This window comes from Podarcis gaigeae (assembly GCF_964106915.1).
Source record: "Podarcis gaigeae genome assembly, chromosome: 13".
Taxonomy (NCBI): domain Eukaryota; kingdom Metazoa; phylum Chordata; class Lepidosauria; order Squamata; family Lacertidae; genus Podarcis; species Podarcis gaigeae.
The window spans coordinates 15,038,378-15,052,872 of record NC_139689.1 but is presented as its reverse complement, the minus strand read 5'-3'; the positions used below and the strand labels follow the sequence as shown (position 1 = coordinate 15,052,872).

Here is a 14,495-nt window from a genome sequence, read left to right as displayed (position 1 = left end):
AAGACACCCGAGGACACCAAAACCTGCATATATATATATATATATATATGGTATATATAAATGTAATTGTCACAGTTGGTGTTTTTGCTACTGTCTGAACACAGCCTTGAAGGTAAGAACAGAATCATAATAATACAATACACAAATAAAAGCAAAAGTAACTTGGTTTTTGCCAACCAGGCCAAAGGCGCTCCGCTGTTAAGCTGTTGGACGACTAAAATATGCAAATATTGTTCTTGACATGAAATACCCCCCCTCCCCATTAGATCTCCCTTTCAAGGAAACCCTCAGGGCTTGGGGGACTCCACAGAAGCCTCCTAAAAGAGCAAAGTTTCATAAATCACCCCTCAGGGCTTGTTATTGTTAGTCAGTGGCTGTTTTCGCCAATTAGATCCAGAGACCACAAACAATGGGGCAAACCAGGAGTCAGGGACTGAGAAGTCAGTCAGAACTGAAGGCAAATGAGGAGGCAAGATTGAGGAGCATGAACAAGAAGGCCTCTTGCAGTAGTTTATGTCCAAGAGGACCCAGTGGCCAGCTTGGGTCAAAGCAATGGATCAGCCAGAGATGGATCTATGGGTGAGCACGTCAAACTCACAGGAGCCTTTTATTAAACACATACACACATATTCTACATTGCACCAGCAATTCTCTCAAGACTCACTATCTGTGACTTCATTACAGGGCCAATCCTACCATTAGGCACAGCAAGGCAGCTGCCTTAGGCAGTGAATACTGAGAGATGTGGGTTGCAGCAAGATACTGCAGGACAGAACCGTGTGCATGACCTACTTTTGACAAGGGAAGGGGCCCTCAGGCCTGGGGCTCAGTGCAGCCCTTCAATCCTCTCTCTCTGGCTCTCGGGGGTTTCCCTAGGCTACATCCTTTCTCTGGTCGCAACCTCTCTTCCCAGGCCACACACCCCCACAAGCCCCCATGTGTGTTTTTGTCTGGGTGGAATATCTCCTTGAACTCTAATAATGCTGCCTGAAATCCAGTAATAGCAAGGGGTGTGTGGAGAAGCTACTACTGCACAAGGATAAAATATACATGTTCTGCTCTGTTCATTTATATCCAGAACACCACCAACACCACTACAGTGGTACCTCAGGTTAAGAACTTAATTCATTCTGGAGGTCTGCTCTTAACCTGAAACTGTTCTTAACCTGAAGCACCACTTTAGCTAATGGGGCCTCCTGCTGCTGCCGTGCCGCTGGAAGACGATTTCTGTTCTCATCCTGAAGCAAAGTTCTTAACCTGATGTACTATTTCTGGATTAGCGGAGTCTGTAACCTGAAGCATCTGTAACCCAAGGTACCACTGTACAGGCATTTGACACTCCACCCCCAACTTGTTTATGACCTATAAACCAGAAAAGGTTTCCCAACCCTACCCTATGCAGAGATGTGAAGGCTCTAGGTGGGGGCATAATCGTTTTCCCTATTGTTATTTTTTCCAAATTCTCCCCCACCCCCAAAGAAAAAAAATGAATGGGGGAAGGGTTGTGGAATACATTATTTTAGAATGATGTATAAAATGTTTAAAACAAGGTGTGCATATATTTACTCCCCACGAATGATTTTGAAAAACTATGTAATAAGAAGACTTTTATGTAAGACAGTGCACAGCATCAGATACAATGAGGAGAAGCAAGTCCTGCATGGTAATTTGAGACTACAACTCTGAAATGGAAGAGCAAGGTGCATTTATGCCTCTAGGAGGCACTGCCGTTGTCAACAAGAACATTTTGATGCCTTCCTTCACTTGCAAAAGGGTAGAAATGCTTATTTAAATCCAGCCAAGCCTTGCGTTTTTAGAAATCTGTGGTAACTATGAAAGCAAATGTGAAGAAGCAAAAGGAGATATTGAAACTGACAGTGATAGCTCAAAAAGTGATACGGATGCATATGACCAATATAGCTCCCATCAGCCATCTCACCTTAGTTTGGCTTAGCTAGCATGGTGTAGTGCAGCACATCTGGCTTATAATTGCTTGTTTCCTGTAATTAATTCCAATTCTGCTACTTGCAGGCATGAGCAAAGAGATGAAGGACACTGACACACCCACTCTGTCCCAGATCACTAGAACCCTTAGACTAGGTGGAGCTATACTTTGCCCTCCAGGTGTGGCTGGACTACAGTTCCCATCACTCCTGGCCATTGGCTTTGATGGCTGGAGCTGGTGGGAGTTGGGATTTCAGTGACATGGAGGACCATCAGTTAGCCATCCCTTCTGCTAGGAATTCAAGGAGAACTGATCCACCCCAACACACTCACTGTGTGCTGGCCTTCTACTTACAAGAATAATACAGGAGACCCTGCAGAACTATTGTCTTTCCTACTGGATTAGATAGACCACTGGTCTCACTCAGTCAGCTCCCATATGATTCCTCCCAGAGCACTCCGAAATGGAGCAGTCCATTGTAACCACTGCACAATTCTACCACCTCATTCTGTTGCCAGTGCAGACCAAGCCTTTATTCAGCCACCCCTCCAGCCTCTGAGATTTGGGGACAATGCCGTGCACAAGAAGCTGGTGTAAAGCAAACCATTGTGAATGAAGCTGGCATAAAGTTACACCAGATAGAGATGCTGTTTGGCAGTGGGTCTGCTGCTGCTGCTGCTGCTGCTCTGCCCAAGCCTAGCAGAGGGAAAACAAGCCTTTAAAAATAATCATAGAATTGTAGAGTTGGAAGGGACTATGAGGGTCATCTAGTCCAACCCCCTGCAATGGAGGACTCTTTTGCTCGAATCCATGACCCTGAGATTAAAGAGTCTCATGCTCTTCCGACTGACCTTTCCCAGCAGTTTCATGTTTTATGCTGTCAGGTCACATGACCATGGTGAACTGGCTTAGAATCCATCCTAAGTCTCCACTCTCTGGTCTCACCCATCACAAAACCCCAAAACACCACGAGGCTGGGCGCTTATACCAGCTTCAGTTCAGATAGCTTCAGCTCAGCTGACTGAGCCCAAAATCAGGAAGGGTGAGCAAGTTACACTGGCATACCTTTGGCTGGTTAGGGGTTGGGTACTTAATGCTCACTGAGCCCATCACTCAGTTGAGCTGGAAACCTGTTGCAACCTAACTTACTCATCCTAGCAGAACTTGCCCTAGGATTGACCCCTTCTCCATTTTTCCCCTCACAAACTTTCATTTCTGTCTGCACAACTTTATGAAGCACTCTGCAGCCTAATAAGAACTCTAGACCAAGGGTCAGCAAACTTTTTCAGCAGGGAGCCGGTCCACTGTCCCTCAGACCTTGTGGGGGGCCGGACTATATTTTGAAAAAATATATGAACAAATTCCTATGCTTCACAAATAACCCAGAGATGCATTTTAAATAAAAGGAGACATTCTACTCATGTAAAAACACGCTGATTCCCAGACCGTCCGTGGGCTGGATTTAGAAGGCGATTGGGCCAGATCCAGCCCCCGGGCCTTAGTTTGCCTACCCATGCTCTAGACTATCAGTATTTTGTGGGAGAGATTCAAGCACATACTAGAACTTTAGGTTTGCATGATGAAAATGGAATGTGCCACTCTGTCACCTTTGCATAACAAATCCACTTTTTAAAAAACTGACTATCTGCAGAAATATTTTTTGAAAGTGAAAGTGACAGGGAAATGTACTGAAAGGTGTTGGACGGACGAATTACTAATGGGCAGACATGTGAGCAAATGATGATGAATGTTCATTGTCATATAGCTGCCCTGTAAACAAATCAGACTGAATGCTCAAGAAAGGCCAGACATAATCTAACCACCGCAGAAACTTTCTGCAAACGAATCAGGATGAGTGTGGAATAAAGAGGCCATATGGAGGATCCCTATGTACTGGACACTTGATTTAAAACAAACAACAAAGGGGAACTGGGATTCCCCAAAGCAGAAATCTAGACCCAAGGTGTTGGAATTTGTCACCAGCTGAGAGGGAAGAAAATATTAAAAGAAATCACTCACCAGAAAATTCATACACTTAAGGAAGATTTTATTAGCATTTGTTTGTGCTGTAGCCACTGAAGGGTGTGTAGGCAAAACATATGGATAACTAAGGTTTAACTTCAGAGGGCATGTCTGCATTATGGACTTAAACAGGTTTTATACCACTTTAACTGTCATGGCTCTCCCCCAAAGAATATTGGGAACTCTAGTTTTATGCTGTTTTATGTTTAATAGGATGCTTTCTATTAAGGATCCCTTTCACAGAACTATAGTTCCCAGGGTTTCCCAGGAGAGAGAGAATGACTTAAACCAATTAAAGTTTCTAATGCAGATAAATGCCCAGAGACTGTTTTGAAAAGGAACAGTATCATTTGGGTTTAGAAGATTCTGTGTAGGTTGTCCCAGAAGACCTTCTCCTTTGCAAAGGCAAGTCTTCAAGATGTACGGGAATTGCAGAAGGTCCATCGGGAGTCCCATTCATCTGAGTTCCTTCCATCTTGAAGTGACGGTTGAGCCAATGCCCTCTCTACAGTTCATGCTTGCAGATGTAGGCATTCTGTTTGTGGCATGCCGCATCATTCCATTTTGAGAAATCTAGAGGGAGAACCAGTCACCTGTTATACGATGGCACAACAGTCAACAGCTTTGGGTCCCAATACTTTTGGGGTGTCAGAGACAGTATGCCAGTTGTTGGGAAACACAAGTGGGGAGAGTGCTGTTGTACTTGGGTCCTACATACGGGCTTCCCATAGGCATTTGTTTGGCCACTTTGAGGGCAGGATGTTGGACTATGATGGTCCTTAGGCCTGATCCAGCAGGGCTCTTCTTATGACCCAACTAAGGATCAAGGCAGGAATATTCAAGAACGGACAAGAGGTCCATGCTACACAATAGGTAGCATTACCTCCCACTCTGAAGTATAAAATTATTCTGCTACCGAAATCCAGTCAGTGGGGTTTTTCCACCTGGGAATCACACTTTTTCTCTACATAGAGGTGAAGTGGTACTAAATGGAGCGAGGATGGGGGTCCTATCCTGTCTTGACCACAAGTGAGGGCTCATGTGTTAAGAAGAGACATGAGAAGCCTATTCAGTTAGTGGCAAGTAGGGTCAGGCTGAAGTTTCAGGACCTTGGATAGCTCCAAGCATATAGCTCCTCAAGTGAGGATTCACAGCCTATGGAAGACACTCCAGAGTGGCCTAATTGGTTGGGTAATATGTAGAATCAAGCTGGCATTTCAGAACCTTGGATAGCTCCAAGAAGACAACTTGCTCCAATGGCATCAGGAACTCAGCTGAGGCTTTTTATCTCTCCCGGACCTAGTTACCCCTCTCAGGTTCACCTCTGTATCACAGTGTAGGAGATACTGAGATGCTTTTGAACAGGACAGCCTCCCTCCCAAAAACTGTTCACCTGAACGTTTAATGATGACTCTTTCTTCCCGTTGTTGAGGTGAGTCAGCATCAGGAACAGCTGCCCCACTCACGGAACGTAGCAGCTCCACGCAATATTTATTTCCGCCCCGTTTGTTGGGTGCCCCCATCCTCCATGCTTTATAGTTGTAGGTAGACTCATCTGACCACCTCCACTTGCCGTTCTGGAAGGCGAAGAGAGAAAGGAACATGGAGATAAGTGTGGAGGAGAAGCAAAAGCCTCAGTTCAGGATCTGGTGCAAGGCCAGTCCACCCAATGGGCAAAGTGAGGTGGCCACTTCAAGCAGCAGATTGTGGACGTTGTGAAGGACATCAAACTGGGAAAGGGCCATAATCCAATGGTAGAGCACCTGATCTGCATTCCAGGTTCAATCCCCAGCATCTCTAGGTAGGGCTGGGAATGCACCTTGCCTGAAACCCTGGAGAGCTGCTGCCAGTCAGTGTAATAATAATAATAATAATTATTATTATTATTATTATTATTATTATTATTATTATTATTATTTATTATTATTTGTACCCCGCCCATCTGGCTGGGTTTCCCCAGCCACTCTGGGCGGCTGCCACAGAGACCAAAAATACACTAAAATATCACCCATTAAAAACTTCCCTGAAGTAGTGTAGATATTATTGAGCTAGATAGTCCAGTGTCCTGACTCAGTATAAGGCAGTTTCCTATGTTCCAAGTTGTTATTTAATTTATAATTACTCTATTGCTACCCCAAGGGGGAAACACATTTGGATTTTGAAACTCAGGTGCCAAAAATAACTTGGGCAGCCCTACCTTGACTTGGGTAGCAAAATGTCTTCCCCGAACCTAGATCTACTGGTTCCCTATTGTCTCTGGAATAAATTTCCATCCTAGAAGGGTCACACCCACCATCTGTCACACAGTGGTCCAAGAACCTCACCCCCTTTAATACATTTGAACATGTTTCCTATGAATGTCAGTCTTATGTGGATGCCTGTTTGGGCACCTGGATGGCTTATACCGACACATAGGTTTAATTTAATGCTGGTTTGCCAGGCACAATCCTTACCTAATTTTAGGTGCCAGGCAAAAGCTTTCCTTTCTGTCCAGGCTTTTTGGCCTTTAATTGGAAGGGTTTTTAAGTATTTGTGGCCTCTTTTAATGGGACAGGATCTGCATGACCTGTTAATTATGTAAATGGATTTTTTTAAAGGTTTTTATTGATTGTGTTTATTGCAATTGCTTTTAGTATTTATGTTGTATCCATAAGTCTCTTTGAGTCATTTCCATGAATAAAGCAATACATTACGTTGTTGTTATTATTGTTATTATTATTATTATTATTATTATTATTATTCTGATGGAATTTGCAGGAGTGTCTCTCATTCCCTTTCCCTCCTTTGTTTGCTTTTCTTTCTTTCTTATTTGCTAATTTGCTTTGTAAGAAAGTAATTTAAAAAACAAAAAAGAATGGATTTTGAGACTCACATGAGCCCAAATCTGTGTCACATAATAGACTGCACACTGATTCCTGAAATGTGCCCTGCTGTATACAAGGGCATCTGTTTTCTCTTGGGAACATTGTCCGAGGAGAAGCACAGAGGGGTCTAGATACTTACATGTCGGATGTCATGCAGTCCAATCCACACATTGGTGGGTTCCGTCTGGTAAGCGAAGATGTGATCAGCCACCACGAGAGACTCTGCAACAGTGAGGATAGAGGCAAGGTGTGCCCCACGGTGGTAACTCTGGCATTCAATCTGGGCAAAGGGGAAAGGTAGGAAAGGCTTTTAATGCCACTGTTCTCCTCCAACGTCATAAGAAGGAGGATGGTGCTTAGCACCTCCTCCTAGACTGGCTATAAGTAGGGAGCTGGGTAAGCAAGTGGGGCTGGTTGTGGGCAGACTGAGCTTGGTGGAGCAATGCCCCATTTCTCCAAATGGAACAGCCTCCACTCCCTTCAGGTCAGCAAACCTGACAGGATGGAAAGAAGGAGAGTTAGAAAGTGGGGAAGCATCAAACATATTGGAACATATTACCCAAGAGTGGCCTCAGTGACAAACACCTAACCCAAGGCTTCATGCCCCCCCCCCCCCGTTTCTTACCTCAGCTTCTTCCCAGGTCATCTTAGCTTCAAAATAGCCATAGCAGTTGCCCTGGTATTGCAGCCACTCCCTGGCACAAGTGTCAGCCTTAACTGCTCAGAAGAGAGAGAGATAAACCGAAAGGAAGGGTAGTGAGACTGGGATTATTATTATTATTATTATTATTATTATTATTATTATTATTACATCCTTTTTCTTCAATAAGTATGCATGGTTCCTTCCCTCCCCCACTTCAGCCTCACAAGAACCCCATGAGGTAGGTTAGGCTGAGAAATAGTGCCAGGCCCAAGATCACCGTAAAGTGTAGGTGGGTTCCCACGAGACAAGACACAGTGATAACTGCAAGAACCTTAGCTGAACTAACAGAACTGGACAACTAGGGGCAAAGCAACTGCTTATATACATTTCTGAAGGCCTGGGCCACTCCCACTCCCAACATGATTGGCTGTCCAAACTTCCAAGCTGCAAATCATAACTCAGAGTTTAAGGGCCAATGGCAGAGGCACAAATCCTGAAATGTTCTGTGATTGGATATCATGTATCGAATCAGAACACTCAGAATCCTTAGTCCAGGCTCAAGCTCAGGCAAACACAGACCACTGAATACATAACGTACCCAGTGATCTTCTTGGCTAAGTGGGGATTTGAAGACTGATCTCCTGGTTCCTGTTCCAACACTCAAACCCAGGGTTTGGGAGCTGAATCTGGCCAGTTGGCTGGTCCTGACCTTTCCTAATAACCACTGGCCATTTTGGCAGGTGGGTGAGACCATCAGTCTGTCCGTCACCTTACAGCACCATGACATCAGATGAAGCCCACACAGTCTGATGTCAAACTAAGGCACAGGGTTCTACAGCCACTATCAATCAGCTGACTTCTAGCACTTGGAAATCCCATGAATTTGTCCAGCCCCCTTATGGAGCCGTCTAGGTTGGTGGCCTTCTCTGCCTGAAGTGGGAGAGAGTTCCATAGTTTAACTATGCCCTCTCCTGAATCTTCCAACATTGAGCTGTGGTGGATATCATTTCATGCTGTGCCTTCTAGACTGTAAACCAGGAAAAGGTTGATGTTTTTTAAAACAGATCTGTAAGCTGCTAGGGGAATTGGGGCTAAGGACCAGGATAAAAATGCTTTTATATAGATGAAATATGCTTTAACTGGAAAAATTCTGCAGCTAAAGAATTGCCACTATGCCTGCTCCAGTAGTGCTGAAGAATGCAAGAGAAACTTACTTCCCACAAGGGAGCTTGAAACAAGGAAACTGGCCAGGAAGACATGTAGATAAGTGAGAGACCCCATTTTTTCTTGGTTCACCTGAAATTACATAAGGAAATAGGACCAGAAGAACATAAGAATCCCCAGGCTGGAGCATCCATGGACAAATTCAGATCTGCAGCGTGTACTTTCCAACTGTGGATCCCATTGGTTATTTGCTGGGGCTAGACCCACCAGGCAAAGCCAGAACAGGTCTTCAGTATTTAGACCAAACCAACAATCTCATGTTCACTGCAGATTGCAGGTGGCAATGTTGCACATCTCTGCTGCTTCCTGTGCCTGAGACCACATAGTCCCAGGCAAATTCAGTAAGCTATCATAGGAACCTCAGAAGTTGCGTTATACTGAGTCAGACCATTGGTCCACCGAGCTCAGTATTGTACCTGCTGACTAGAAACAAATCTCCAGGGTTTCAGACAGGTTCCTTTCCAATTCCTACCTGCGGCTGCCAAGAATTGGACCCAGCACCTTCTGCATGCAAAGCAGATGTTCTACTAGTGAAGCCCCAGACCCTCCTTAGGGGAAGCGTCATAGCTCCGTTGCAGAGTATCTCTTTGCATGCAAAAAGACCAAGGTCGAATTTCCAGCATCTCCAGGAAAGACTGGAAGAGAACCCTGCCTGAAACCTGGAGAGCTTCTGCCAGTCAGTGTGGAGAATACTGAGCTAGATGGTCGAGTCATGTGACTCAGTATAAGGCTTCTTCTTGCATTCCTAGTTGCTCCTATAATATGGAATCAAACCAATCATTTGTCCAACCCAACACAGCAGGCAGGCCCAATTTGTGCCCATTTTACAGATGGCCAACAGACAGATGAAGTGTCTATGGTTGAAACCACAGTTGCTTGGTCTGGAATTCAGATTTCCGTCATTTGGATCCTCCTGTATCCAATTGGTTTCACCCTGGCTCTTAACCAAAGTGTATTATTCTTGCTATAAGTGGCATCTGCAACAAGACCCGGACCCTGCAATCCTCATCGGAAGCCCTTCTTTGTGTGCCTCCTCCACAAGAGGTCTGGAGATTGACGACACAAGAAGCATAGCATCCATCGTAAAACAGCATTGATGACACAGAAAAATTAGGGAAGCTCAACTGCTCACCTGGACCCTTTGACTGATTCTCTTCTGAAGGTTGATGCATATAACTACCTGCTGAGTTTGGATCTTCCTCAATGGTCTCTGCTGCTCCACAGAAAGATGTTATATAGGACTCACCTGGACATGATGAAAGACCACAGGCAGCAGGTTAAGGAAATGACTAGATGTGCTACTGTTACACAAGAGATGGCCAGGCCAGGAGATTTTTATCTGAGACCAAAAGGTGTGGACCTCCGTCACAAATGACTCACTGGGGTTGTATGGAACATTGGGCCAGTGGCTCATCCAGTCTAGTAGCATCCTGTTCTCACAGCAGCCAATCAGGTGCCTATAGGAAGTCTGCAAACAGGACTTTGTGCTCAAGCACACTATCCCTTCCTGAGGTTTCCAGCAGCTGCCATTCAGTGCCTCCAGTGGTATGGAGGCAGAACATAGTCATCAGGGTTGGTTGCCACCAAAAACCATATCTTCTATGAATTTGCCCAATGGTCTTTGTAAGCTATCCAAATTGGTGGCCATCACTACAAATTCTGTAGTTTAACTGTGTGCCCTGTGAAGAAATTTGTCTGCAGTGAATCTTCCAACATTCAGCTTTGCTGGGTGTCTACGGGTTCTAATGTCCAAATAATAAAGATCGTTTGTTCATTCATTCATTCATTTATACCCTGCCTTTTCCCTGGCAGGGACTCAAGGTGGCTTGCAGATAAAATAAGGACAGCTGGAATAATTATAATAATTAATAAAATGGACTTACTTAGCAAAGTTTTTTTCCACTGAAAAGAGGAAATCTTAGTCAACAGCTCAGATTCTTCTGGGGTCAAACTTCCACCCTGCTCTTACCCAAGGGACCACATAATGTCATACCTGGGGCTCAATTTAATCACAGCAACCTTTGACGAAAGGTTGGGGTGGAAAAGGTCATGTTACATGCACCACAAACTGTTGTCAGTTTTAGACCGTCATGGATTCTCCCCCCAAAAACCCTGGGAGCCCTCTGAAAACAGCCCTGCCGTGCACCAGATCAAAACGATCTGTTTCAGGTGGCACCATGGAAGCATGGGGGGCAGGAAGTTCAGTGGGGCAGCTGGAAAATATAAGATTTGGGAACTAGTGGTGTACAGGTAGGGATGGACAAAACTCCATTCCGAGATCTGTCAGTTCTTCATTTTTACTGCTGTTTCCACATTTCCATATCAGTTTGTGCGAGAGGGTTGGTTTTGGGGTTTTTTTAAGTCTTTATAAAAATTCAATTAGCATTTCTTTGCAAATTCCTCTTAATATACAAATGTGCCCACTGGCCCCAAAAGGGTTAGCCACATCTGCTTTGTAGTCATTCCTTTTCCTCAGGGGACACAGATAAGTATATAGAGACTGGCATGCCCAAAGACTACCCCTGTGATCTTCAAAACCTAAAAAGGAGCTGGCACTGTATTTCCCATAGGCCATAGGTCTACCCTCTTGTTCTTAAGACTGAATCAACAACAGGGTGGCCAAACATGATTTCACTTCAAAAAAGTGATTTCACTTAAAAAAAATAATAATGCAAGGACATACGCTGAGACACAGGTTTTTATTTGCAGCTGATATTATTGCTCCTGCCCATCATCAGCCAAATTACCATTCTCACCCTATTGTGCACTGATCGAAGAAAAAGTGAGATTTAGCAAGAAAGACTTAAGGAAGAAAGGCTTATGGCTGAACTGTCAAAAATCTGAAATATCCTTGCCTACATAGACCTTTCAGCTGTCCTTTTCAGGCCATAAGGAAGTCTATAGGCCTCAGGGTTCTCGTTTGACGCCTCCTACAGTGGAGAGGTTTCACAAACCATCACTCGGATTGATCTTGTCTTTGCCATTGTTTCTCAACATGGGGTAGCTGCGTACAAGTGTTTTGTGTCTGTAGCCTCTGGTCACGCCATAGTGCGACTGTCACAATGCATCCGCAGCTGCTGGCCAGCCTGGGGAAAGAGTGGATGCATAAAGAAAGCTGCCTCACTGAATGGACTTTGGTGAACAGATGTCTCACAGGTTTGATTGGTTTTTGATTTGAACAGGGCTCTATGTCACAAGTGTTCTTTGAAGGCACCTTCAGGCTAATTCATGCGAAGGTTTGTGTCTATGGTAGCCGAGTTGTTTCGGGTGTGGACTTTCTAGCTGTTTTCTCACAAGCTGAACCCATTGTGTACATGCTAACTGCCACGCATGGAATTCAGTCTGTTTGGGTTTGTAACACATCTTCACAACTGTGAGATTTGTCTATAGCCGACATCCATATGCACCTGCCCAAGCATATAGATAGATGATGATGATGGATAGATGATAGATAGATAGATGATAGATAGATAGAAGATAGATGATAGATGATAGATGATAGATAGATAGATAGATAGATAGATAGATAGATAGATAGATGATAGATAGATAGATGATAGATAGATAGATAGATAGATAGATAGATAGATAGATAGATAGATGATAGATAGATAGATAGATAGATAGATAGATAGATGATAGATAGATATAGATGATAGATAGATAGATGATAGATAGATAGATGATAGATAGATAGATAATAGATAGATGATAGATGATAGATAGAGATAGATGATGATAGATGATAGATAGATAGATAGATAGATAGATAGATAGATAGATGATAGATAGATAGATAGATGATAGAAAGATAGATAGATGATAGATAGATGATAGATAGATAGATAGATAGATAGATGATAGATAGATAGATAGATAGATAGATAGATAGATAGATAGAGATAGATGATTGATGATAGATAGATGATAGATAGGATAGATAGATAGATAGATAGATAGATAGATAGATAGATAGATAGATAGATAGATAGATAGATGATAGATAGATGATAGATATAGATAGATAGATAGATAATAGATAGATAGATAGATAGATAGATAGATAGATAGATAGATAGATAGGTAGATAGATGATAGATGATAGATAGATGATAGATGATAGATAGATAGATAGATAGATAGATAGATAGATAGATAGATAGATAGATAGATGATAGAGATAGATAGAGATATAGATGATAGATAGATATAGACTTCCCTTCTCTTTCCATGGTTCATTTTGCATATCATAAATCCCTGTATATTTTGTATAAACTAAACCATTCAGTATTCCATTATTACATCCATCAAAACGTATTTACACTGTTGAATTTATCTTAATGCTTCCAACATTTTCAAGTGTACACAATTTCCCCCCATATATTCAATAAACATTTTCCAATCTTCTTTAAATGAATGTTGAGAGCCAGTGTAGTGTAGTGGTTAAGAGCGGTAGTCTCGTAATCTGGAGAACTGGGTTCACGTATCCGCTCCTCCACATGCAGCTGTTGGGTGACCTTGGGCCAGTCATACTTCTCTGAAGTCTCTCAGCCCCACTCACCTCACAGAGTGTTTGTTGTGGGGCAGGAAGGGAAAGGAGAATGTTAGCCACTTTGAGACTCCTGAAGGGGAGTGAAAGGCGGGATATCAAATCCAAACTACTACTCCTCCTCCTCCTCTTCTTCTTCTTCTTCTTCTTCTTCTTCTTCTTCTTTTTCTTCTTCTTCTTCTTCTCTTATTTTATAAGTTAAATCTGCAAGCTGCGCATATTCCATCAGCTTAAGTTGCCATTCTTCTTTAATTGGGGCCTCACTCATTTTCCATTTTCGGGCTAATAAAACATGGGCTGCAGTAGTGTCATACATATATAATCTTTTTTGACACCTGGGACTTTCCATCTGAATTATCCCCAACAAAAAGGACTCTGGTTTTTTGGGGGAAGTACTTTTAAAGATTTTTTTTCCCAATTCATTATAGATAATTTCCCTATCATCTTTTATGCTTTTACAGGTCCACCACATGTGAAAGAATGTTCCCTCAACCTCATTGTATATCCAGCACTTATCTGATTCAGTCTTATACAAGTCTTAGCAAGCCTACTCGGAGTTCAATACCATCTGTAAATCATTTTCAAGTAGTTATCCTCACCTGCCCAAGCTTTATGTTCACTATTCAAGCCCCTGCAGTCTGGCTGAGGATGACTACTTAGGGGACAGGAACACTAAGCAATAATTTCATAGAAAAGAAGGGTTGGGGAGGGTCAGATGCTGAAGCTCTGGGCTAGAAAAAAGTCACTCTCTGGAATTTAATCCCATAGAAGAAAAATGAGCAGGTTTCTTCATATTTGATAATCATTTTCATAAACGCTTTTCCTTCTCTCCTAGTTAATAATATTGCTCTTTAAAAAGCCTCCCCAACCCCATATGCCTTTCTACACCTAAATATTTATTTTTGATCATATGTAACAAATTTATAGATAACTAAAGGGTATCATGATGCCCTTTTTGCAGTGCTCAAGGCTAGTGATACAAGCCGCATTCCACCAATTCAGCCCTGGATTATGCAAGACTGAAGACATCGGACCAGTATTTCCATTGTTGATTAAGAATGTGGTTCCTGTTCCTCTTCATAAGGAAATGGATTCAAAACTCTCTCCCTGCTTCAATATGCTTTTCCCCACCAAAATGAAAGAGAGGTTGATGCAAGCTACATTCCACTGATTTGGCCTTAAATTATGCAAAACTGAAGGCATCGGACCAGGATTTCCTTGCAGCATTCTGCTCATCTTGGTATTGCA

At 43.0% G+C, this 14,495-nt stretch overlaps 1 protein-coding gene across 1 annotated transcript; it reads right to left on the bottom strand.

The window, feature by feature from the left end:
* Positions 1-3,975: 3,975 nt before the first annotated feature.
* LOC310829305 (C-type lectin-like) lies at positions 3,976-7,543 on the bottom strand. Its single transcript, XM_083707611.1, has 4 exons — positions 7,457-7,543; positions 6,971-7,111; positions 5,361-5,544; positions 3,976-4,540 (listed from the first exon to the last, which is right to left on the bottom strand). The coding sequence occupies exons 1-4, from the start codon at positions 7,475-7,477 to the stop codon at positions 4,473-4,475; spliced, it is 414 nt and encodes a 137-aa protein (XP_083563737.1). The 5' UTR covers positions 7,478-7,543; the 3' UTR covers positions 3,976-4,472.
* Between the last annotated feature and the right edge of the window lie 6,952 nt (positions 7,544-14,495).